Below are 23,931 nucleotides of genomic sequence, written 5' to 3'. Positions count from 1 at the left end.
TTGTCTCAAATTCAAACAATTATTATTCTCAGGACTGGGATAATGGTGTGCATGTAAACACTGTCTGCATCACTGTCTGGTGTTTGCTGACATAACTTGATCTCTGCATAGATCACGTCTCCCAGACCCTTTCGTCTTCCCTTAATTGTCCAGTAACATGCAAAGTGGTGTCGTGCATCTTCGAACTGCTGGATGATTCTTTCAATATGACACTTCAGATGAACAACTACAGTAGTCCTCCATCTTTTCAGAAACTCCCTCTAATCTTCCTAGCTAACGCAAAGATTCTCTTCACCTTCTGCTCGGTGAACAAGAAGTAAAATCTAACCACTCAGACACAAACTGAGAATTCAGGAAAGAATTCATAAACAAAATGTTGCCACATGATGCACCTGACGCGTTCACTTCAATAAATTAACAGAAATTGATCCTTCAACCTTTCAAGCTTTTCTTTCATCCACTGTTAATGCTGGTAATTAAATATTAGGTTATATAAAGGCAGGAAAAAGACTTTATTTCAACACATATAGCAATATACACTATTTCATTTATAATTCATATTAATAGCCCATAGCCTGGTGTAGCCAGACTCAGTTCTTATCATAATGTGAATCTGATAGCAGACCATTTGGATTTCATTTCATTGCAATCTCTGCATGTATCTGAAAAGTCAGAGCTATTTTGTTGTAATCATATTCAAATCCATCGTGCTCAGATGACGTTATTCTTCTGCCCATCACTACATAAAGCCAAGAAAACGGTTTGAAAGATTTGGCAGATCTTTGCCAGACCATAATCAGTTCCCAATGGAGCAACTCCAGAAAACAAAAACAAGTGTCACAATCATTTCATGAAACAGGCTAAAAAATATTTCCTTCCACCTTTTTGGACAATAGTTTCCTTGAGCAAGACTCAATGCCCAGTTACTCCCAGTGCAACTGGCATTGGTGGATGTGTGTGTGCTAGTGTGAGTAAATGGGTAGATGTGTCTGTCTGTCAGAAACCTTTTATTCATAGAACCTTGGTTACATTTGTGATATTTTTCTGCCATACTTCTAGTTGCTTTAGACTGGCTCACAACAGTAGCTTCCTACAACCACTGCAGTGACTTTCAGGTCAGTTAAAGCATCTTGAGACAATTTGTATTGTTATTGGCGCTATATAAATAAAACTAAATTGAAAATTGAATTGAATAGATTTAAGTTAAAACGCATCAGTAATGGGTTGCTAGCAAGGGAATATGTTGAATACCCAAATGAAAGAGTTTATTCAAACTAAAAACTAAATACTTATCCACATATAAGACTAACACAGGAGCTACAGTAAGTCATGGAATCAAAGCAATCTATGACAACAACAACATTTTACACAATGTTATTGCAGACCGAGTCTTAAGCGGGGCAGTGGGCCAATACAAGCTGCCAGAACCTCAATGTCCTCCCAGACAACTCTACTCCTACAAAAGACACATCAGTGAACTTCAACATCACTTGGTGCAAGTCTTCTTATTCTCTAACTGAATACAGTACATCTGCCTTCAGTGGTGGGACTCTCTCTGTCTCTCTCTCCACACACACACACACAGACACACACACACACACACACACACACACACACACACACACACACACATATATATACACATATACATATTACTGCAAAGGAGTAGCATATGAATATTTTAGCACTGCAACCAAAAAAAAGTTCTTTGATCACAAAATGTTTCTCTTTACATCTAAATCTAACTTGAGATATAGCACCTCGGTTGGTCTGTACTGCTATTCAACAGATAATATGAAAAGTTTGCTATTATTTAAACATTAAGCACAGATGTGTGGAGTCTTTGCATTTTGCATATTTGCAACACACAAGCACCAAGACTCAGAGGACTATATGGATGATCACGACTTTAAAGGTTGTGTGACACACCAAGTCAGCTGCTGGCAGTTATAAGGATTTCAGCCCAAGCCCTAGCCATCATCCAGTGACTCCAGCTGTCATCGTTGTGTGTTCTCTGAACAAGGGAGTTCGACTGAGATATAATCCGCCATCAGTCTACAATACAGTCTCTGTCTCCAAGAAGTTTCATCCCCGTTTACACCTTGAGACTGGAGTAGCTGGCTGACAATGAGTCAGTACAACAAAATTCACTGGAATGGAAAAAAATAAAACTACAGGTAAGTATCTATCTCCAAATCATATGAGTTGATGATAACACCCACAGATGTTCATATTGAGATCCCAGCTCCAGACCAGTCTTTCAGAACTGAAGCAGCTACTTGGATAAAATGTTTTCAATGAACTCTACACGTTTTGTTGTCCTTGTTTCAACTTTTTTGGATATGTTCAAGTACACCTTTCTGCGCCAGACACAGGTGACGAGAGGCAATATCAGTTGGCCTGTGTTGCCAGTACCTCTTTAAAGTCAGTTTAGCATGTCTAAGTCTTAAGGTAGCTCTGTGAGGCTCAAAAAAAATCTAACAATTGGTGAGGAACAATCATCAGTGAAACACAAGGATGTTATAATCTGCAATCTCCATGTAAACACTGCCACAGATTAAGAGTCTATCTGATAATCATTCATGCGAAACAGGCCAGAAAAAACACTCTCATTGTTATCTATCTGGCATTTTTTGGAAGACTGTATGCAGACTTTCCTCTTCCGCATCAGAGGTTTGTTTAAATGCCTAAAGCCGACATGTTGGAGTATATTTGATGAGCAATTTAATCATGTATTATGACTCAAAGCAAAGGCTTATACAGAGTGGCGGATTAAGTTAGAGCCAAGCTTCACACCCTTAACCTGTCCAACATTCAGTACGTTTATATGTACATGAAAAAAAACTAATTATTGCCTTAATCCGACACTAACTGGACAACTTAAGCGTATGTAAACGCGTTACTCTGACTAAAATAGGAGTTCTCCTTATCCAAGACACCCAGTTGTTTATTATACAGTATGATGTAATAAGTCAACCTGAAAGGGGGCTGTACTAACCCGCTGAAAAGACACATATCGCCACCTAGTGTGGTGGAGGAGGAAACGTTTCCATCAGTTATTCAATCTTCTCAGTTGCATTTAAACTGGGACAAGGACCTAAGCAGACCTAAGTCAAAGCATAGCTTGATAAATGCAATTCATGTAATTAATTTATGTAAACATACAGACTGTCCAATCATTTGTGCCTAAACATATGCAAACTTGACCACAGCCATAGCAGATGTATAACATTAATTCAACAGCATTATACAAAGCTTGACAGAAAATGGTAATTTTAAACACAGTAAGAAACAACATGTTGTGTCCTTGAGTTTGGAGGGCTTCTTTGAAGGCAAGTGTCTTATGATTATACTCTCTAATTATAATGGACTTTTCATATTAAATCAAATTTACTCATTAAATAAAATTTGTACACATGACAAATCTAATCAGGACTAAAAGAGACACAGAACAGTTAATCACCATGAAGGCCCAGTATGCTAATCATTTCATGGTGGGGTGTTGATGATGAGAGGGGTCACTGTTGCCCACTTAGTGGCAACAGTGAAATAAATCTGGAATAAATCTCAGAGCTGTGTGGAAGCTGAATCTCAGCGCGGCCGATCCGTCTAACACCAGAGGACGACAGCCAGCTTCATAAATATGGAGGGCAGAGTGTTGAGGAGCGGGGAAGAGTATGAATATTTTACTGAGCTGAGGCCAGTGGGAAGGAAGCTGACGGTGAGGATGGCCAGAGAGGGAGTTATATAACACACACCCAAACAGATGGACACACTACAGCAGGAAAGCATGCAGGACACTGGTGTACAAACTGAAATCTCACACGAAGACACACACATGGACGCGCAGCTCTTTGCTCACGCACAGACAGGCGGCAGCGCTTGAACACAGAGCGACACAAATGAACACGGAAAAAAGATGAATGGCCGCACACACATGTTCTCTCTCTCTCTCTCGCCCTGCCGTTGTCCACCCACGACCATATTCATCCATCTTATTTTCACCGTACACAAGATGCCAGCCCATCTGAGAAAATAACTGGCTTAATACACACATAAACACACACAGACAAGCAGAATAAAGACAACAGCTATGGAGAAAACAAAGCGAGTTGATGTACGAGGCTCCATGGTGTACTCTATAGCTTCACAAAAGCGCGTCTTATATCGTGGATTGCAGTAACAAGTGATACAATTAAGAAATTCAAAGGAATAAATGACAAGAAGATATGTTTTCTTCCTTAAAGAAATCCTATGAAAAGATAAAAACAGGTAGCTTCTCTACCTTAGAACTCATTGTTTTTAGTTCAAAACCTATTAAATGTAGGGCTAGGCAACAATGCCAAAAATATAAAATATAAGATCTCCATTATTTTCAAGATTAAGGCTATTACTTTAAACTTGAAATTATCTTGGCATTGGCATTTGTTTGGGGACGTAGCAGTAGTAACAGTCTGGCAACATGCCATTTTGTTTTCTACACGTTTTGACCTAGAAAAAAAACTCTGCCCCCCTTTGGATAGTATTCAACTCCATGGTGCTCAGATGATGTGTTTGACTTGTCCATCACCACATGAAGCCTATCCAAACGATTAGATTGACCCAGCAGAGCTTTGCTGGGACGTAGTCAATTCCCAATAGAAAGACTCCAGATCATTGACTGTATATACTATGGATAAACCCATCGTGACGTCACCCATTGGATTCTGAACCTCAAAAATCAAGCCTGAAGTGGGCGGAACCTACGGTCACCATGTTGGTGGTGCCCACACTCAGATACTCCAATTATGGACATGGGGGTCGTGTTGGGGCACAGCTAAAGTAGGCTGGAGGTTGAGACCCGCCCACCCAACTCTCCGCTACCTGTTAGCTTGGTGTAAAGTTGGGCTTGTTAACAATGGGCTCTATGGGGATTTGCTCCGGTTTGGAGCCGCACTCGATGAACTGCAATTTTTTGCACTTCGTATGGGCTTCATCGCTCAGACCAGGAGGTTGTCATCTTCTCCAGATCAACTTTCCACTGCAAAGAATGAGGAAAGTAGTCTTCTGTTCATCCACACATCAGCATCCATTGACCGTCTTCTATTTTCAATTAAATATTTCAAATAATTCTGCATGTCAATCTGCAAGATGTACTTGATAGATCTTCAGCAGGCAAACATATATTGTACATACATATGTACTGTACATATACTGGACTTCAACTACCAGACAGAGTCCTGCCACTCTCAGAAGTTTTCTGATGACTCTGCAGTAGTAGGACGTAGTATCAGTGATGATGATGAGGCTGAGTGCAGAACTGTAGGGTCGCATGGACAATATACTGCAGATATGTGTACAAAGACAAAGAAGCTGGGGGGCCAGTGAGGACATTGTCGAGGAATATAAGTATCTGAGAGTGCACATAGTCAATAAACTAGACTGGTCAAAGAACAGTGAGGCACTCTACAGGGAAGGCCAGAGCAGACTCTACGACACTGAGGTCCTTCAACATCTGCTGGACCAGTGTCCTCCTGCAGACTGAGAGTGTCAGACTCAATAAACTGATATGCAAAGCCATTGATGTTGTAGGGGTGGAGCTGGACTCTTGGAGCTGGCAATAGTGTATAGTGACTTATCCAACCAAAATGCACCATAGAACACCCCATCAGACTCTCTCTGTAGATCACACTCTGTAGGTCAGTCTTAACACTCTTAACATTTCAAACTCGACTATTATTTAGTGTAATCATTCACTGCAGAATGTAAATGCTTTGTGCAATATTTAAATTTTTTTTTGTTTTGTTTTTTTACATTTAAAATTTTTATATTTTTATATCATTATTTTATTAAATTTGTATTGTACTCTATCTCTTTGGAAATGTCAATTTATGGAAGCAACAGAACAAAACTGTTTCCTTGAAGGATTAATAAATTATTCTGATTGTAATTAGTCAAGTGATAGTTTAACATGCTTGCTATCATTTAACTTATTGTGGCTGGGAGTTTCACAATGCATACATTTTACACATACGGCACAAATTTGGTATCATCAAACCTATATAAGTGTGCAACTGTGTCATGTTAAGAACTGTAAAATGTGGACACATGTGCTAACATGCTCGCAAAAAATGTGTTAAACCACACATTTTTTTTTTTTTTTGAATTAAAATGTGTTTTTTATGATGTACATGAAACGCTACAAAGCTCCTATGGCTTCGTAGCTGACATTTTGAATGGCTGAGTCCAAAATCGTGTACAGCCTTTCCCCGCAGACAATGTTTGAGGAACTCCGTACTTGACTCATATATTTCAATCAACTGTCAGTTGCTCCCTTTAGTCATCAGCTCAAACTTGAGATTAGATCAACTTGGAATGCGTCACCAAAGGATTTCATTAACATTTCAGGGACTAGTGTCTTCCTGTATGTATGCCCATCAAATACAGTTTATTCAACTTTTTACACACTTGCAATTAGGTACACATCCAAAATATATACATTTTAAACATGGTCAGAGACAAAGCAATAAATACATCAGTATCACAGTCAAGTTAGACAGAATTTGGGTACTGCAGTTTATTTTGGTACAACAACACAACAACACCCTGCTACCAGCAGTAATCAGTAAGCAACAAATAAGACACATCAGAAAATAGTGCCTGACATGTGCGCAACTTTGTCCATGAACAATATGTTAAAAGCTCCAGTGCCAGGGTGTTTAGGCAAACTTTTTGTGCTCAGTGGGAAGCGTTGTCAATAAGAACAATGTAGACCAATGTAAGGATTATCCACTGACTTTGAAAATCTCCAGAATCAATCAAATGTAAGCGCATGGACATTAAAACCGATTGGTCATTCATTCCCTCACTCCGGTGTTCAAGGTTGCCATGCCACCATTCAGTCCACCTTGTTCATTCAGCTAACAACAGACTATGTCTTAATAGAAGGGACGGGCAAAGGGCGAGACGGCATGACTCACACAGAGAGAAAATGACAGAGAAAGAGAGAGAGAGGTGTGTGTGGGGGGGGGCAAGGGAAGGGAAAACAAATACAAACTTCACCGGAGAACAAATTGAAACCCTTGTCCCCTTGAGTGCTAATTTACATACAGGTTGAACACTACAGCGTCATCCGTAAACAAGAGATCAGCATTGAAATGACAGCGTTCCCCCTTAAAAGACAAAACCCTGACTACTTGCTAAAATGTAAACACACCTTCTTCCACACACACTGCAGAAACCACAAATATTAATAATGTCCACAGTGCATTAAATCACAGAACACCACCTTAAAAAAAAAAAAAAACAACCCTGCAAGGTGAGTCCAACGCATATCGTCAGCACTACTGTGATCAGCCAACACACGCCCTACAGTGCACTATAAACACAAGACAAATACACCAATTCACACGCAACATCTGCATGCAAACACACACATGCACACATGCACACAAGGTGGTCGACACACACCCATTTCAGCGCAGTCCACATGCGTGTAAACACTTTCCCACACGCCTCCGCTTCTGCTTGTACTCCCACCCACTCAAAACACAGCCACACTCTCACCCACACACTCTCACACACACACACACACACACACAACATCCATCCATCCATCCATCCATCCATCCATCCATCCTATCCTCTTCTCTCTCTCTCCTCCTCTCCATCCATCCTTACCTTGCAGCAGGTTCTGGAGGTTGAGCTGCGCCTGCTGGTGCAGCTCCTCGACACACTCCGGCCTGCTCCACGAGCCGAACACGTTCACGCTCTGTTGCCATGGAGACCTGAAGTGGGCCGCGCCACTGCCGCCGCTGCTGCTGACGCTGCCTCCTCCACCGCCGCCACCGCTGCTGCTGTGGTTGCCATCGCCGTGGCTGCTGCTGCCGCCGCGCCTGCCGCTCTCTGCCTCTAGACCGCTGGTGGCTGGAGGAGAAAACAGAGGGAGAGGGAGGAGGCAAAAAAGGTTGAGAGGAAGTGATGGATGGAGGCGGAGAGGAGGGGGGGAAGGAGGGAGGGAGGGGAATGGAGGAAGTGAAATAAGGAGGGAAATAAGATTATTGGGAGTGAGGTTGGGTAGGAAAGGGAGGAGAGGTAGATAAAGGTGGATGGGGAGACGGAAGATGGAAGGAGAAAATGGAGAGAAAAGGGGAACAAAAGAGAGGAATGATGACAAAGGTGTAGGTAAGTGAAGGAAGCCGAATAGAGGAGGGAAAGGAAGAGATGGAGGGAAGAGAGACACACAGAGATGAACAATATGTAAATAAAAATGTATGAATTTGCATAACTAATACCCAGAGACGTAGATTACATAACGCAGTGTGTTGTCAGGGAGAACAAGGACCCAGGAAGGAAGGAGGGAGGGCGGCAGGGATAGGGGGTGATAAAATGAATGAGGGATTAGAACGAGGGAAGAGAGTTAGTGAACAGATTTGGAGGGGAAACAGAGAGGAGGAGCACTTAATTAGGAGGGGAGAGAAGTGGGAGAAAGATAGAGGGGGAGAGGGAGGAGGAGAAGAAGGGATTAGGGAAGGGAGGTATGAGGAGGAAAAAGAGACAAAAAGGGATTGTGGCTTTATGGAGAAAAAGAGGAACGAGAGTGGGAGGTGGTAGAAAGCAAGGATAACATTTAAAAGGAGGAGAGCGATGGAATGAAGGCAGGAAAGGAGGGAGTTCGCGTAATTTGACTAAAGAGGACAAATAAAGCAGAAAAAAAATAAAAAAAGAGAAGTAAACGTCGACCCCTGTCACTATCAAAGCTCCAACACAAACAGACAATCAAAACAGATCTCCCCGAGAGATCGCAAATGGCCATTCAGCGTCGACATGAATGAGACGTCGCCTTGAATCAGTGCTGATGAAATAATTTGACACATCCAGCAGCTGATAAAACATGACTAACAAACAGCAGTTGCCGTCCAAGCGAGCAGCCAGGCTTTTAACGGAAACATGGGTGAAAGATAGTACAGTCATTTACAGAGTGTAATTAGCACTGAGGTGAGGAAAGATGGTAGCTGAGTCTGCAGTTCATTTTGCTGCCTTCAAACAGAACTCTAGGACACAAAATGGTTGGCATTCCAAATAAATGGTAAGTTGTAAAAATGCCGCTGTCACGAATGGTTGGATATATGGAGAGAACTGTTGGAAGAATTTAATTTGTCAACCCCAAAATTAACACAACATTTTTGTCAACGACACATGTTGGAGACAATTTAGAACAGTGAAAGTAGATCACTCACATATAGTTTGTTTCTGCCCTGGTACAGTTTTGTGAGACAACTAATTTTAATGACTGCAAAGTTTCTGGGGTGTGATATAGCCAAGTCATGTATTTTGTGCTGTATTTTGTCAGTATGATTGGAAATTATGTGCCAGAAGTGGATAAGCATTGGTCCAAAATTCTGTTAGCAGTTTGTAAAAAACCCACCACGAAAAGATGCAAGCCATGTCCACAAAGAAATACATTTCGGACCAACTACGACACTACTTCTGGAAAGGTGCACATCAGGGTACAGTATGGGGTCCAGTTTATTTTGACATATTAATCATATTTAAACATATTTAAACTGCTAATTCTGTAATGTTAATAGCAGCACGACCCCCTACCGTAATAACTGTTGTCGTAGTTTGTGCACAACATGCTACATTTTTTATCTTATTCATAATATTTTAAAATCAGAGACATCTTCGGAGACAGCTTTAGCCAAGGAACAGGTCATTCAAAATGGGGACTGTCCCCAGAAATCAAGGACGAAGCCATGGCGTGGAAGTGAACCATGACTATAAATAAAGCTTCAGGGTTAAATTCTGCCTTCAAATGGAAGTCGTGAACTTACAACAGGGGATGCACACAACATGCTTGGCTTTCCACTGGTAACATTAGTGGTGAGAACACTGCTGCTAGGCTAGGCCCAGCTAAGAGTAACAGAGGAAGTTAGGCTAGCTAATGCCCAGCAAACTTAATGTTAGACATGTAATAGCACACTGAAAGGATGAGGCTGTTGGGTGTACCAACATTTTCCTCAAACATACCACATAATTACTCATTTCAGTGTAAACCCAACTCACTTTTAAGTCTCCTTAGCTCCATTAGCATTAACTTTTATAATATAGGTACATGTACCTAAAGTGAAAGCCCAGGATTAGAGTCACACAAACTGAGGACATGAAGGCATAGATTCATAAGCACACACCTTGACATGCTACTTCTTCCACTGGCAGTTATCATACGATACAGTTCAATTTGGCCAGAAACAAACATGGCCCCAAAATAGGTCGTTGTGTCTCAGGATTAAATTCAGTTCTTTTCTGAACTCAGCTGACAGAAACTTATACTGAACTTCATGTTATTTGAGACAAATTGTCCTGTAACAGAAGTGTTAACTCCTGCTAAGGAAAATCCAGTACACATTCATGTGAGGCTGTTCCTGAGTAAGACACCGACTATTGTCCGTTAGCACCTTAAATCCAAAATATAAATATCAACTGGAAGGTGTGTGTGGGAAGTATTTCCAAGCGTGTAGCACAGAACTACGTCTTGATTTTAAGCAGCGCTGAAAAAGTGGTTAAAAATTTAAAGAGCGTTCGGCTCCCCGCTGACACCCATGCAATTCTTCTACAGTGATATTACGTCTTGTTTGCATCTAAGCAGACATCTCCTCACAGAAAACCCACCACACTGTATGGAATCACAATTTACTGGGTTCATCTTCCTAAGATGCCTTTCTTACAATCGGCTTCCACCACAGAGAGATACTGTCTATGACACAGACATACATGCCAGTTAGTATCATCCTCAGAGAGGAGAACAAAGGCGACCCTGCATGATTTAAAACATAATGCTGAGTAGTCATCTACTCTCACTTTGGAATACATGTTTGTTTGTCTTTTCATTTAAAGCCATAAATACATTCATTTTGAGCAAGTCTGGCCTTCTCTTTACATTGTTTCTTTCTGAAGTTAATCTGTGTTTTCTGACAGAGGGTATTGTGTCGTGAGGCTTGCTTTAAGCCAAATGTCCCATTAGAGAAACCGACTTTGGAGAAGAGGCTCATGCTATTCAGTCGGAAGTAGTATTAAGTGTCTTTTTCACTATTTATTATAATTATTAATAACAGTATTAAGTTTTAAGACTGGCTTTGTGCTTTAGTTAAATAGGTAAATAGATATTGCAGATATTGTGTGGTGCTGATCAGTGTTAAGAACAAGTTGATGGAACTCTAAGGTGATCTGGCAACTGGAAAAGAAGTTTCCTACTCTGAAATATGCACAAAGAAATGAGAGATATTTTATGCCTGCTACTCGTGTCAGAAATAGACACCGATGTATGACTGAATGCATGCTGGGAACATCTTTTTAAAGCGCCAGCTTCCTTTTCTCAGGGAAAAGGGATGCACTCTTAAGATTGCTCAAAGCAGAGTGAGTACCAAAACAGGAAATGTTCCAGCCTCGTAAAAGCAAAGAACTTCAGACTTTGTAAAGCTAGACGGCTATGTCTGTGTGGGACTTTAAAAGTTTGTGTATACAGTATCTGTGTATCTGCGAAAGTTAGGTAATATGTGCTTAAGTCACACAAGACTCAGGGGTTTCTGCAAATGTGGCACAAATGACTAAAATAGACAATCCAGAGAGTGTCTGTGTGTTAACTACTTTTGATTCGTCATACCTTTGAGACATCTCAATGACTGGCCACTCAGGGCTTCTCACTGTTCTCACTGCACATCAACAAAGAAAGACCTCATCGTCTGTCTAACAAGATTTTTTACTGTCTTGAGGCCTTGGAGGACACAGACTCATGTCCAAAGCACACCACTGCAACACAATGGCACATCTTTGACAGTCTTTAGAAACAGTCAAAATAAACCAAATAATCAGTGTGGTTATTGAGTTCTCACAACTACTCTACCTTGACGCTGAGTTCTTCCTCCTGTTGTTACAGGCAGAAGACCTTAGAAGAATGTGCCACTTGATTCAAGAGTATACAAGAAGACAACCTGTCACCTCAAGAGAAAAAATCTAAGCACATCGGCTAAGTTGTGTCAAATCAGAACCAAGTTATGACAGTGTTTTTGAGTGGTGCTGATATCAGAAAATAGGACAAACCCACACAGGTAAAAGGGGGAATTAAAAAAAAAAAAACTTATAAAATGTGTCAGTTTTCAGGGCTCTTGAGGTTTGTATTTAGCTTGGAGTGGCATTATATTATCAATTTTATGTCTGACAATTTCATCTCCCACATGCTTACCACAGATTTCACAAATGCATGATAATAAAAGAACGCTTGTGTAGCTTACACTATACCCTACCTCACAGTTGTTCCAGAAATAGCTATCAAGTTTCTGTTTTTCTTACAATGCACCCATTTTAGTGTATAAATATAAATTCTTTATACAATTGTGGAATCCATTTAAAAACAGTGACTCAAAGTAATTACTTCATAGTATCTAGACAGATGCTCTCATTTTTCCTATGTTAAGTTGTCCAATGTTTAATCAAACGATTATAAATGCTTGATATATATATATATATATATATATATATGTATACATATATAAACACACAGTCAATTTAGAATTGACTAAAGTGCTAGCTAACGTGGCCTAGCCCCTCCATTGGCTAACACGCTTAGCTAGGTTAAACTGGTACAGTTCACAATGTACACAATGATTATAAAATTAAATCGCGGACAATACAGGAAAATAGTTGCCTGACTATCTGAGAAGCACCCACTGAAGCAAAAAAGTTAAATAGCTATCTCTTGGAGATGATTTATATAGCCTCCAATGCTGTCACAGTGATAATAGCTGTGACAGAACAGATTTAATGGAAGCAACTTTAACTTTGCCCCATAAAATTTATGTATTTCATAAATTCTCTAATTTAACAGGAAAAGTGTTTTATTTCAAATGATCAGCTGTGCAAATATTAGCTAAACATCTGCTATTTGCTAAATGAAGAAATTTCACTGTTAAATGTAATGGCAATTTAGACCGTCTGGAAAGAGAAATGCTTCTCTGCTGCTGATGGTATAATAAGGACCACTGAATGAGTCAACTCAGTGTTTCTTTCTGTATATAGCAGCAAAACCTAAATCTAACCATTACTACACAAAAACAAGCTAGGATAGCCAAGGATAGTGGGAATCTTTGACCACATTGTACTACTGATGAATAAATCTACAGTAATTATTGTTGTTATTAAAACAGACATAATTGTGTTTTGGTTGTATCAGCTTTTACTCCAATTTCAGACTTGGAGCAGATGACACAGGCTGTTTTGAAGGATAAAAGAAACAGAGGGGTCTTTGGGGAGACTTGTTTCCTTTTAGGTTGACAATTAATTCTTAATTAAAAGTTGAGATGCAGCAAAACGCACACAGACGCACAAATAACACAGAGCATTCCTTCCTCCCTTATGTAACCGCGGTGACATGAAAAGGAATGGAGGATAGAGGGATTGGATGAAGGAGAGACGCCAGCCTCGGGGCATCACTGGGCAGATTTCGGTTCTAGATTACTAAGTGGTTCAGTGTTTTGGAGGAGTGTGAATGTCAGGTCGAAGATGATGTGTTCGGTTCCAAATGACTATCCAAAGGCCTGTCAGGTGCTGTTGATTTCAACACATAGGTGCAAAGATGAATCCCTGTCCCCTGTTTCTTACTAAGGGAAAAATTATTAAAAACCATACAGAATTCCAAATTTAAATGAAGAAAAATATAATGGAGTATAAATTGACAATTTCATGGTGTGTTTTAATAAAAGAGAGAGATTAACAGACTTTTGGAAATGAAGAAAATGATAACTTTGCACAAATCATGTGCTGTATACACCTACGTGACCCAACTACAAACTCTGATTGGGTTCCAAACATAGCAAAAACAATGGTAACTAGACTTGTTGAGTTTTGTTGTAGACCTTTCACCACACATCCTAGTGGCATTGTCAGTTTCTCAATGGGTGGTGCAATGGGTAATATATAATATTCAGGTGGGCACCATGCACAGATGTTAAAAATCAAAACTTCCCACCAGTCATTTAGGACTGATGAAGCCACTTGGTTTGAACACCTTCAAGAAAACCCAACAAGTCCATTTGCCTTAGTTTTAGCTTTATTTGTAGATGTGCCTGGATCTCTGAGGAACTTTACATACATTTAGCTTGGTTGCTCTATCTAACCAGCAAAACAGCCTCCAGTAAGTATGAGAAGCCCATAAAAGCCACAACACAAGACAAAATGCATGAAACACAAAGTAGCTCTGTTGCCTGCCAATAAAACTTAACATAAAATGTTGGTGATTACTCATTGGGCTGTACATGGAGAAGCTTCTTGAGAACATTTCTAATGTGTATCTGAGATCAATTAACCAGTCTCTGATGAAAATGAATGAAGGCCAATTTCTTTATCTTTCAACTATGGATTATTCTACGTCTTAATATGAATATGGAATAATATCTGAATCACTGGAAAAACGTCTGATGAAAGCAATGAAAACTGACTATGATAGAACCTAATAAAATAAGTTAAGATATGAGAATTGGGCATCAAAACATTTTCGACTTCAAACAGGGGCCGGGAGAAAATTTGGAAACTACTTACATAGATGAATGGTTTCAATATCTTCAGAGCATCACAATATGGATAATTTGGAACTGAGTAGGACTCAAACTTACAAAGTTCTGCCATCCACAACACTTCAGTGGAGATTTCTGGTTCCAATTTCATTATGCTTAAGCTGCTGCTTAAGCTTTTTTTAGGCGGAATTTTTGCGGGGACGGACGAAAGAGTAACAGTAAGATAGTCGTACGCATCATAGGAGCACCTTAGAATTGATTTTGTTAACAACAAGATGGCTACCATCCCAGAGGCATCTCGTGGTTTAGATTCCACTGTTGAATCTAGCTTTAAAGGACAAACAGCTAACAGTGATTAAGGGACAAGTTGAGAACCCACATCATTTGCAGCTCTAATTGGTTCATAAACCATCAAATTGTGTGCAGGAGCACTTATTTTCTCTGTAACTGTTAAACATGATGGAATCCAGATCAATGACAGGGGTTGTCAGAGTCTGGCTAAAGCAGGTGAAAATCAAACCCACAACACTTGCAGTATATAGAGATGAGGAGTAATTACTCAAGCACACATGCATGAATCATTACTGGTGGCAGTGAACAAGTGCACCTATTGACCTCTATCATTAAACACTGACAAAGACAGAGAGGTGGAAAACAGTTAAGTGAGAGGATAGCTGACACATAGAAAACACCATGGTGATACTTTTGCTGTTCCCACTCCCACAACAGGCAGCCAGATCCCCCACATCCACAACTTCCCTATGCCCAATACAGTCGAACTTGAAAAGAAAAAGAAAAAAATGCGCAGGCAAGCATACACTGAAAATAGACGATCACTTTCACTATACACCTACTACAAACCACACATGTTCATAAATACACATTTGCATTAGAGAGGTGCAGGAAGTGGCTATTTTCCGCAAAGGCATATTACTAATTCATTTCCCTCTGTGTGCGTTGGAGTGTCAGCAGAGAGGACACAGATTTAGAAAATCTGTTAACACTGGACACACAAACACACACACTCCTGATCCCATCTTTGTGAGGGCCTTCCTTCGACATAATGCATTTCCTAGCCCCGAAGTATCCCAACAAAGTACCAAAGTCTAACCCTAATAGCGACCTTTACCTTTACACTAAAACCTAGTCTCAAAGAGTTGTAGGGCCCAGAACTATTTAAGACTTGGTTTTAGTCACAAAATGGCCACAACATTAGCATTCCATGAAAAACTGGTCCTCGCCCACGCTATCTGCAACACGAAAACTAAGATGAATGAGTAAACAGTTAAGTTATTCATCACTCATATTTTTTTTAATTTTATCTCCCACATGCTTACCACAGATTTCACAAATGCATGATAACAAAAATACACGTGTGCATCCTTCGCATGCTTGCGTCAAAAATGTAATGTAGTTGTTAGAGCAGGAGCTACTGCAGTGCTATGCAAACACTGACCTGCAAGTGTGTGTATTTGTGAATGACAGGCTTATGAGTCACAGTTAGCATTAGCCTGGTGCTCAGCGGATTCGTTTATGTCCGCATTGAATAACACTGTTGATTCCAACCAAGAGCCCAGCTAAACCAAAGTGTGTGTGGGCCTATTTGAGTGTGTTTGTGTGTAGGCCTTGTGTTTTCTCCCAGTTAATAAAAGGTGTGCAGTAAATCTGATTTAGCGACTACACAGAGGTCTGAACTGAGCATTTGCCACCCTCCTGTGTGTCATTATCGAAATGAACCAGGCTTCTTGAGCTGCGACATCATCCGGAGTGACCTTTGTTGTTATGACCGAGAACAACAAAGGTCCTCTAAGTCTAAGTGCTCTGAAGGTATGAAAACTATCTGCAGAAAACAAATCAAAGAGGTTTAAGTGCCACAGTCTGGCCAAGGACATTGGCCTTCTTCTTCCTCCTTCTTCCCTGCTATGTCTTGTTTACAGGGACCAAAGTTAATTAAGGCTAACTTGTTGCGGAACGAATCATATCAAAATAGCAAGCAACAACCTTTAGATGCTGCCAGCCCCAGTGTGAGTCACACTGGTAGCTGCATGGAGTTGCCAAGGCAGCCCACTCGCCCTGGTGGCTAAACTAGCAATTCTCTGTGTGAGAATCAGAGGAGCTGCACCAAGAGAGGTTCACGAAAGCCGGGGGTGACTTCCTCCTGGGATGGACCAATCGTGACGCATGACCAGCCAAGACAGGACGATTGGGAGGAGTATGTCAGGTTACTGTAGACGTATAATAGGCAGAACCCATTTGAATTCAACTAGGGTTGTCTTGTATTCTATACATATATAGATGGACAATGACAAATGATAGCTGTGATACACAAGGTTCAGTATAGGATCCAAAGGTTGGTCGATTGAATTGTTTCAACCCCAGTTTGGCCATTTATATAAATGATTTTGTCCTACTTTGGTCCAGTTACATCATAATACTCATTTATGTTTTAGTCCTAGTTTGGTTCCTTATTTACAGGAGTTTCAAGTCCTACTTTGATCCAGTATTTGTGCTTCATCCTTGTTTGGTCCAATGCTAACTTGTTTATTAGACACACTCCATAGTGGCTCCATAGTTATATTTGTTTTGTTTAACTCAAGCATGACTAAATGTTTGAAGGAGTTTTAACTGTTGTTTGGTTCAGTATTTATAACTGCTTTAGCACTAGTTCACCCCAGAACCTACAGTTGTTTAAGCTCACTTTCAACCAGAATGAGAGATCTTTTCCCCCATTTTCTTGCTGGTAGGTAGCATCCAAACAGTTTCTCTAACTGTGGAAAATCATATGCATATGGGTTGATACTATTTTTATCCATAATACAACAGAAAATTCACATATTTCAAAGAACTGGCTGGTAATGGATGTCACAAATCACCCAACAGCTACAGCTGCCCACATAGGACAATCACACATCTTCACAATTCAATGAGCAGAGCACTTATAATTTCCTACTGATAATCCAATAATTTTATGGACATTTTATTAATTGAAAGTGTATTTCACCTCTGAGTGTATATCATTTTTTATCCATATACATGAGGGTTGAACATTCTGTGCAAACTGGCGGTGAAAGCAAGACGAAGAGTGTTAATTAAACCGCCCAATGGCCTGGAAATATATGCTCAGATCAATGGCTGCACATCTAATTCAAAGTATTTTCCAGTATATTTGTTAATGAGCATCCGCATGCAATCCCTAAAACTGCTGTAGCTGGAGGTCTTTTTTTAAATAGCCCAGTGCTGCCCCCTGCAGGAGGACCCAGTTTAAAACACTGATAATCAAACCAAAATAAATTATTTAGAACGCTGTTACTTTCTTAATTCAGTTATATTTCTTAAAGCCAATCTTCAACAATGCTCAGTTTTAATGCATTTTTTGTCTAAGTATCATACAGTATGAAGTAGTTTTTTTAAATGAAGGGACTTGTTTACTACTTCGCCCACTAATTTCAAACACACTGTAACAATGAGCAGTGACTCAGTGACAGATGTTTCTAAGACACATGAAACTGCACATAGTGTCTGTCAGAGGAAAAAACTTGTCATCTATCTATGTGGCATGTCATTAATGCTCCCTAAATTCTCTCAAGAGCACCAAATATAGATCAGTCTGCCACATGAATAGGCTCCAACATTGTCATATGAGTAATATTTGCAAAAATAAAAACAAATCTGCAGCAGCTTTAGGAAATTGGAACATTTTCCAAAAAACATATTTCTGTGATGGGGCCAAGAGCCACAGACAAACACATTCATTATTTAAGATGGGAACATAATCAAAGATACACGCAAGCTAAGGGAAGAATTTACTGCATTTTATTGTTTCCCTACCTTGATAAAGGTTTATTAAAACAATGCAGTGTCTCCAGTTTCTAAACCAATCAAAGGCAAATGCAGTCACATAAATACAGTTCCTAAATCAATACACACACACTCACTCAAAGAGCGCTATATTCATTCACTCTACAGACAGTGCTGGCTGTCTGCAGTGATTAGACCCTGGAAGTAATTTATAGTGACATGAGCCACAATTCATCCTCGCCCTCCCTCCCTCTCACTCCTTTCTCCTCCTCCTTCCTTTTTCTCTAAATCACTTTCCTTCTTCCTTCCTCTCTCTCTCTCCACGTCTTGCCTGATTTAATCCTTTATTCCATAATTTGACTTCCTTCTCTCTACTCCTTCGCTCTCTTTCTCTTCTCATGCGTTCCTCTGAGCTTTCCATCCTCTCCTTCTTACTTTGTCATATCTCCTTCATTACACACGCACACACACAATAAAAGAGGGATGATAACTGAGAGGGTGGAGTGATAGAATAGAGTGTAATGGGAAAGTGTGTGCATGTTTGCCTGTGTGTAATCTCAACACTAATCCACCTGGCTCAGCCGCCATAGTGAATAAGCTCTATTGAACTGTGCTCAAACGAAAGAGTCAACAAGCCAAATGGTCGTTTTGTGTGTGTTTCTGTGGGTACTTGAATGTGTATTCCCGAAAGTGTGTGTGTGTGTGCTTGAAATGTGTCAGTCCAAGCTGACGTGCACTAAATGCGCGTCCTGATCCCGGTGTGTGTTTGCGTGTGGGCCTAATTGGAGAGCGGGATGCGTTCTGCCATGTTTGCTAACAGGAACAAAGATCCAATTTTATGCTAATTACCGATGCAGAGATTTGCGTCACTTTGATTGCGATGGTTAGTCGGACAAGGAGATCGTTAACGTGACTCACAACTGGCAGGACACACCAATACACACGGCGGCTTTGCCTCCAAAACCCGCCACATGAAGACACTCTATGTATTTTTAGAATTAATAGCCATTATTTTCAATGCATGCTTTTATTGTGCCGCGGTTGCCGTGGATACAGCCAAATCAGCCTGGCGGCAAACTGCAATGAGGCACAATTCACACACACACAAACAGGTGCACACACACAGACATGGGCATGAGTGATGAAGTGTTTCAGTCAAGTACCTGAGGGTGTAAGTGTAACTGTGTACCTGTGCTCATGTGCGTTGATGTGTTAATGAGAATCAATGCTAAGACATGAGTTTTACAGAAACTTTCACAGTTTCAACCAGAGTAGTTAAAAGGTCTCTGGTCCCCAAGGAGCATTTAATTCTGTTATATCCCGAACATGAATCATTGAACCTATGAACAGTCTCCTTTTATAAGACTAAAAGCTTGGAAACATTTTCTTTGTTGGGCTAAAACGGTGTGCAGTGACCTAACAGTTACAGATATGTGTCTTAAGGACAATACTTTCAGTTAACTTCAGTATTATTAATACAGAAGAAGAACTTTACACAAGTTACAACAAAATGTGTTTGTCAGCAATCTCCAGTAGCATCCATAACAGTACAGAATGTCTCAGAATGCTTTACTCTAAATCAAATGAGATAAACACAAAGCACAACAAACATGGGGAATCGTATTATGACACAAACAAAAGTACAAGATATCTCTGATGATGTCACATGAGCGAATGTCCATGAATAAAAAGAACAGATATAGTCAGTATTCAAAATATTCATTGTAGAAAGGTTTAGGTAAGGAAAGGTAGGTATGCAGAGCACTCAAAAAGTTAATGTTGTAGGGATAAGCGAGAGCATAAAACATACAGTGACAATAGTAGTTCCATTACAGGCGAGTTAGCTGCTATGATAGTTGCATAAAAGAGGTGTCATTAGTAGGTTGGACAATTTCAGGTAGGAGCTGCAAGTTGATGAGGCCAGGACCAGATATGAGTACAATAGAAAGTCACACAGAAGAGCTAGAAGCAATGAAACTCTGCGTACCAGTGGGTGTCAACACTCCATTTTCCTCATTAAAAAGGGCAAATGGGAGTTAGGTGGGAGGATAGTTGGAGTGACCAGACATATCCTCTTTCTTTTTCAAACTTATACGGAACTTTATTGTATTAGAGCCTCAAACATGTTCACATTGAATTTGCATTGGACATTGGAAATTTAGGGTTCGGTGTCTTTTTCAAGGAGATTTTGGTATGAGGTCTGAAAAACGCACCCTACCTACTGAGCAATGACCCTAAAGTCCATAATCTTTCATGGTTATGTAAGAATATCTGTGCATGGCCAACAGAGGTAAGAAAAATGGCAGCGGTGCCAGACACCTTGGCTTAAACCAAGCTTGTTGCTTGGCTTGTCATGTTATGGCCTTAAGTAACTGATGTTGCCTTTATTCAATTAACTATTAGTTAACTGAGTAAAAGCTAAATTACCAAGGATTTAAGACTGAAATTACCCATAATTAAATCTATTTTCCATGCCTTACTCAAAATGAACTGTCTGATCTAGCCACTGATGCCAGACTAGCTGATATCAGTATAATTTCCTCCCTTTCCACCTTTGTTATGACCTAATCTATTTTGACTCTACAAGTGACAAAGTGTGAAAACTCATAAGATTTTTTTGACCAGCGTTGTGGTCTTCCTAATTAACACAAAATGAACACACAATGTGATCAATTAATCACTGTCAGATCCTCTCATTTCACATTCTATTTCTCATCTATGCTCCTCCACAGTGCAGCCAACAGCAACTTTAGCTCACACTCAGCTCTATGTGTTGCTGCTATACATCAGCACTGTCATGTTACATGACTGGACAAATCGTTATCACTGAAAGGTGCTGTTGGTGTGGAGAATGTTTTCTTGGCACACTCTGGGCACCAATCAGTCATGGTTTAAATGTTTTATATACCTCTGCCCATCTGTATGTGAAGATTATCAGTCTTCCAGGTTATGGTGCATCTAAAATGGATTTCAAGTGTGCACCACCACACATGTTCCTTATAAAAACCTAGATTTCCCACCAGTCATTTAGAACTGAAGAAGTTAGTTGGATGAGTAGCAATACATTGTCATAAAAGTCACACAAAGCCAACGGTTTTAGCTGTAGCTTTGATTAAGAGATAGCCCCTCTGAGTATAGCTAATTATGTGCAAAGCTTCATAATAACAACAACAATAATAATAACAATAATGCCTTGGTTTTATATGGTGCCGTATCATAGATACTCAAAGCGTTTTACAATTGAAGGCATTATTCATCTGCTCACACACTCGCACTGTGATGGTGTTAAACTACTTCCTTAGTCATAGCATGCACCAGAAGGATCGATCTTAGAGGAATGGAAACTGTAAGGGCAGAGGAAGTGTTTTCAATTAAAATACTTGGCAGGTGGTTGGACAATCCATCTGTCAATCACTGTCCATCATAGGTTAATTGCAACCAATGAGATCAATGAACCATAAGAGGTAGTAGGAAAGGACAATACCCAAAAGGTGACAGAACTACCTGTTCAAGGCTAGCAAGCAGTTAGTGAGATTAGATTTGATTTTATATTCTTGACTGCTCCCAGGAGAGAGAAGGCTCAACCATACAAATACAAAGCAGCCTGTTGTGTAGTCCACATGCTAGGCATGAATTTCACTCAAAAAGTAGTTATCCTAAACATATCCAGATTGGTTAAACTTGCCGGTTTGCCAGGCATATGGTGGGGAATATCTAATACCCACAATGATCTAATACTCGACACTGCCAACAAATGAGTCATATTCATTAGAAAATCCTGCTGTGCTGCAATCAGCCTCAAGAGCCACCTTAAAACATGAGAGAGACGATTTCAAACAGTTAAAAGGCAGTTTCCCAAAGCAAGATTCCTCAACTTTGATGTCATTTTATATCTGCAGCCGCACCGCTGGCTGTGTGTGACTAACTTTGTGTTATTTGAGCTTCCCGATCCAAATATGAGCTTTATCTTCAGTTCTACTTGTCTTTAAACGACAAAATCCTTTCAAATCCCTTTAAAACTCTCCTTTGCTGATAATCTCACATCATTTAAGTTGAAATGAGGTCAGCAGTGGCCCCGGCAACCACACACGTTGTGGTTTGCAGGCATGTAAAGTATTTGAAGGTGTCGCTTGGAGCATTAAACAGTAGATTAGTAACACATATGATGAGGCACTGGTTTGATTACCATAAACAAATTAGATTTTCATAAATCCAATAACATTTTTATTCAGTTAAAGTTTTAGAATTGGGTAGAAATCTTTTTGATGTTTGGTCAGAAATATGAGAGTGGAGTCCTGTGGCCTAATGGTTAGGGTTTAGTTATGGTCATTATGTCAGTAAAATAGGACTAAAGCCCAACTCTCCGCCTCATGTATTTTGTATCATCAGCAGTAGTAGAGTAATAATAGACTTTGAGATAATAGTCAAGGCCTAGAATGAATTGTAATTTTTGACCCACTCATTTTATCACATTTTCAATTAAAGTCACTCCAAAATTCACTGTCATGCATTTTTTTATTTTTTTATTTATTTTTTTTATTGAGGACATTTTCTCAGCTTTGTGTATTTCTTGAGGTGTATGAACTGGAGTTTATGGTAAACATTAAATGGTAAATGGCTTTTTATAGTTGAGAAACATATGGCAGAAATGTACAGAGATGTACACAGGCGTCCATATGTACTACAAGTTTCAAGCACTCCAGGAAACATGAAGGTCACGTTCCAAAAGCAGAGATGTCAAAAGCAGGCTGACACCAAAAGTGAGTCAATACCCATAGACAAGTCGAAATGTCCATCTTTATAGCAAAAAAATAAACATGCTTACAAGCTGGCACTAAAAACCATTTGGTCTGTAGCAATTTCCTCCGTTTATAACAACATTAAAGGGGAGACGTTTTGTATAACTCATGTGTTCAAACCATAACCAGGTGAATTAATAAGGGATGGGGTTACTTTGAGTGGCAGGTAGGTGCCATCAGAGGTTGCTGGATGTCTCTTTAGGCATAACCTGCCCACCTGAGCTACATTCACACTCCATCTATTTGACAGCTTCAGAATTAGCTTGGAGTCACATAGGTGGACCATTGCCAAGATGGTGATGGCCAGAAACACCACACTGAGCTTCAAAACCATTGTCCAGGAAACTTATGGACGATGTCACATAAGGTCCTTTGCCCTTAATATAAAGTAAAGAAGTACAAACATCATGAAATTAACATGAACCTTGCAAATTTGGCCTTTCACACTAAACTGACTCAGTCCACTCTGCTACTTCAACTTCAACTCCATCTACGAACTAATGTGTGTGTCACTTTTTCAACTGCAGTTGCAAATTGAAATTGAGTTTCAAACTCCACACACGCGCACAGTGCAAAAAGATCTTATTTATAACTTTATTTTGTGACAGTGATTGATAACCCATACTGCAGATATCGCTGGGCAAGGTCCACTAGGCTGACTCACCACTGTTGCCAGACGTCAGGAAGTCTGTCTGTGCACATGAGAAGCACGGTGAGAGTCTGTATTGCTGTGCATGTGTCCGTTCTCTCGCTCCAGAGGAAAAGACTGCGGCAAACAGACAGGA

At 40.0% G+C, this 23,931-nt stretch overlaps 1 protein-coding gene across 4 annotated transcripts in view; it reads right to left on the bottom strand.

Moving 5' to 3' along the window:
- nhsl2 (NHS-like 2) overlaps positions 1–23,931 on the bottom strand; it is a 117,754-nt gene that overhangs the window by 29,598 nt on the left and 64,225 nt on the right. For all 4 annotated transcript variants that reach the window (XM_047590021.1, XM_047590029.1, XM_047590036.1 and 1 more), the window contains exon 2: positions 7,660–7,905. In XM_047590021.1, coding sequence (XP_047445977.1) covers positions 7,660–7,905 — 246 coding nt within the window. The remainder of the gene's footprint in view (positions 1–7,659; positions 7,906–23,931) is intronic.

The sequence above is a fragment of the Mugil cephalus genome, chromosome 1 (genome assembly GCF_022458985.1).
Source record: "Mugil cephalus isolate CIBA_MC_2020 chromosome 1, CIBA_Mcephalus_1.1, whole genome shotgun sequence".
In the NCBI taxonomy this organism is placed as follows: domain Eukaryota; kingdom Metazoa; phylum Chordata; class Actinopteri; order Mugiliformes; family Mugilidae; genus Mugil; species Mugil cephalus.
The sequence above is the reverse complement of the archived record's forward strand: the minus strand, read 5'-3'. Positions and strand labels throughout refer to the sequence as shown.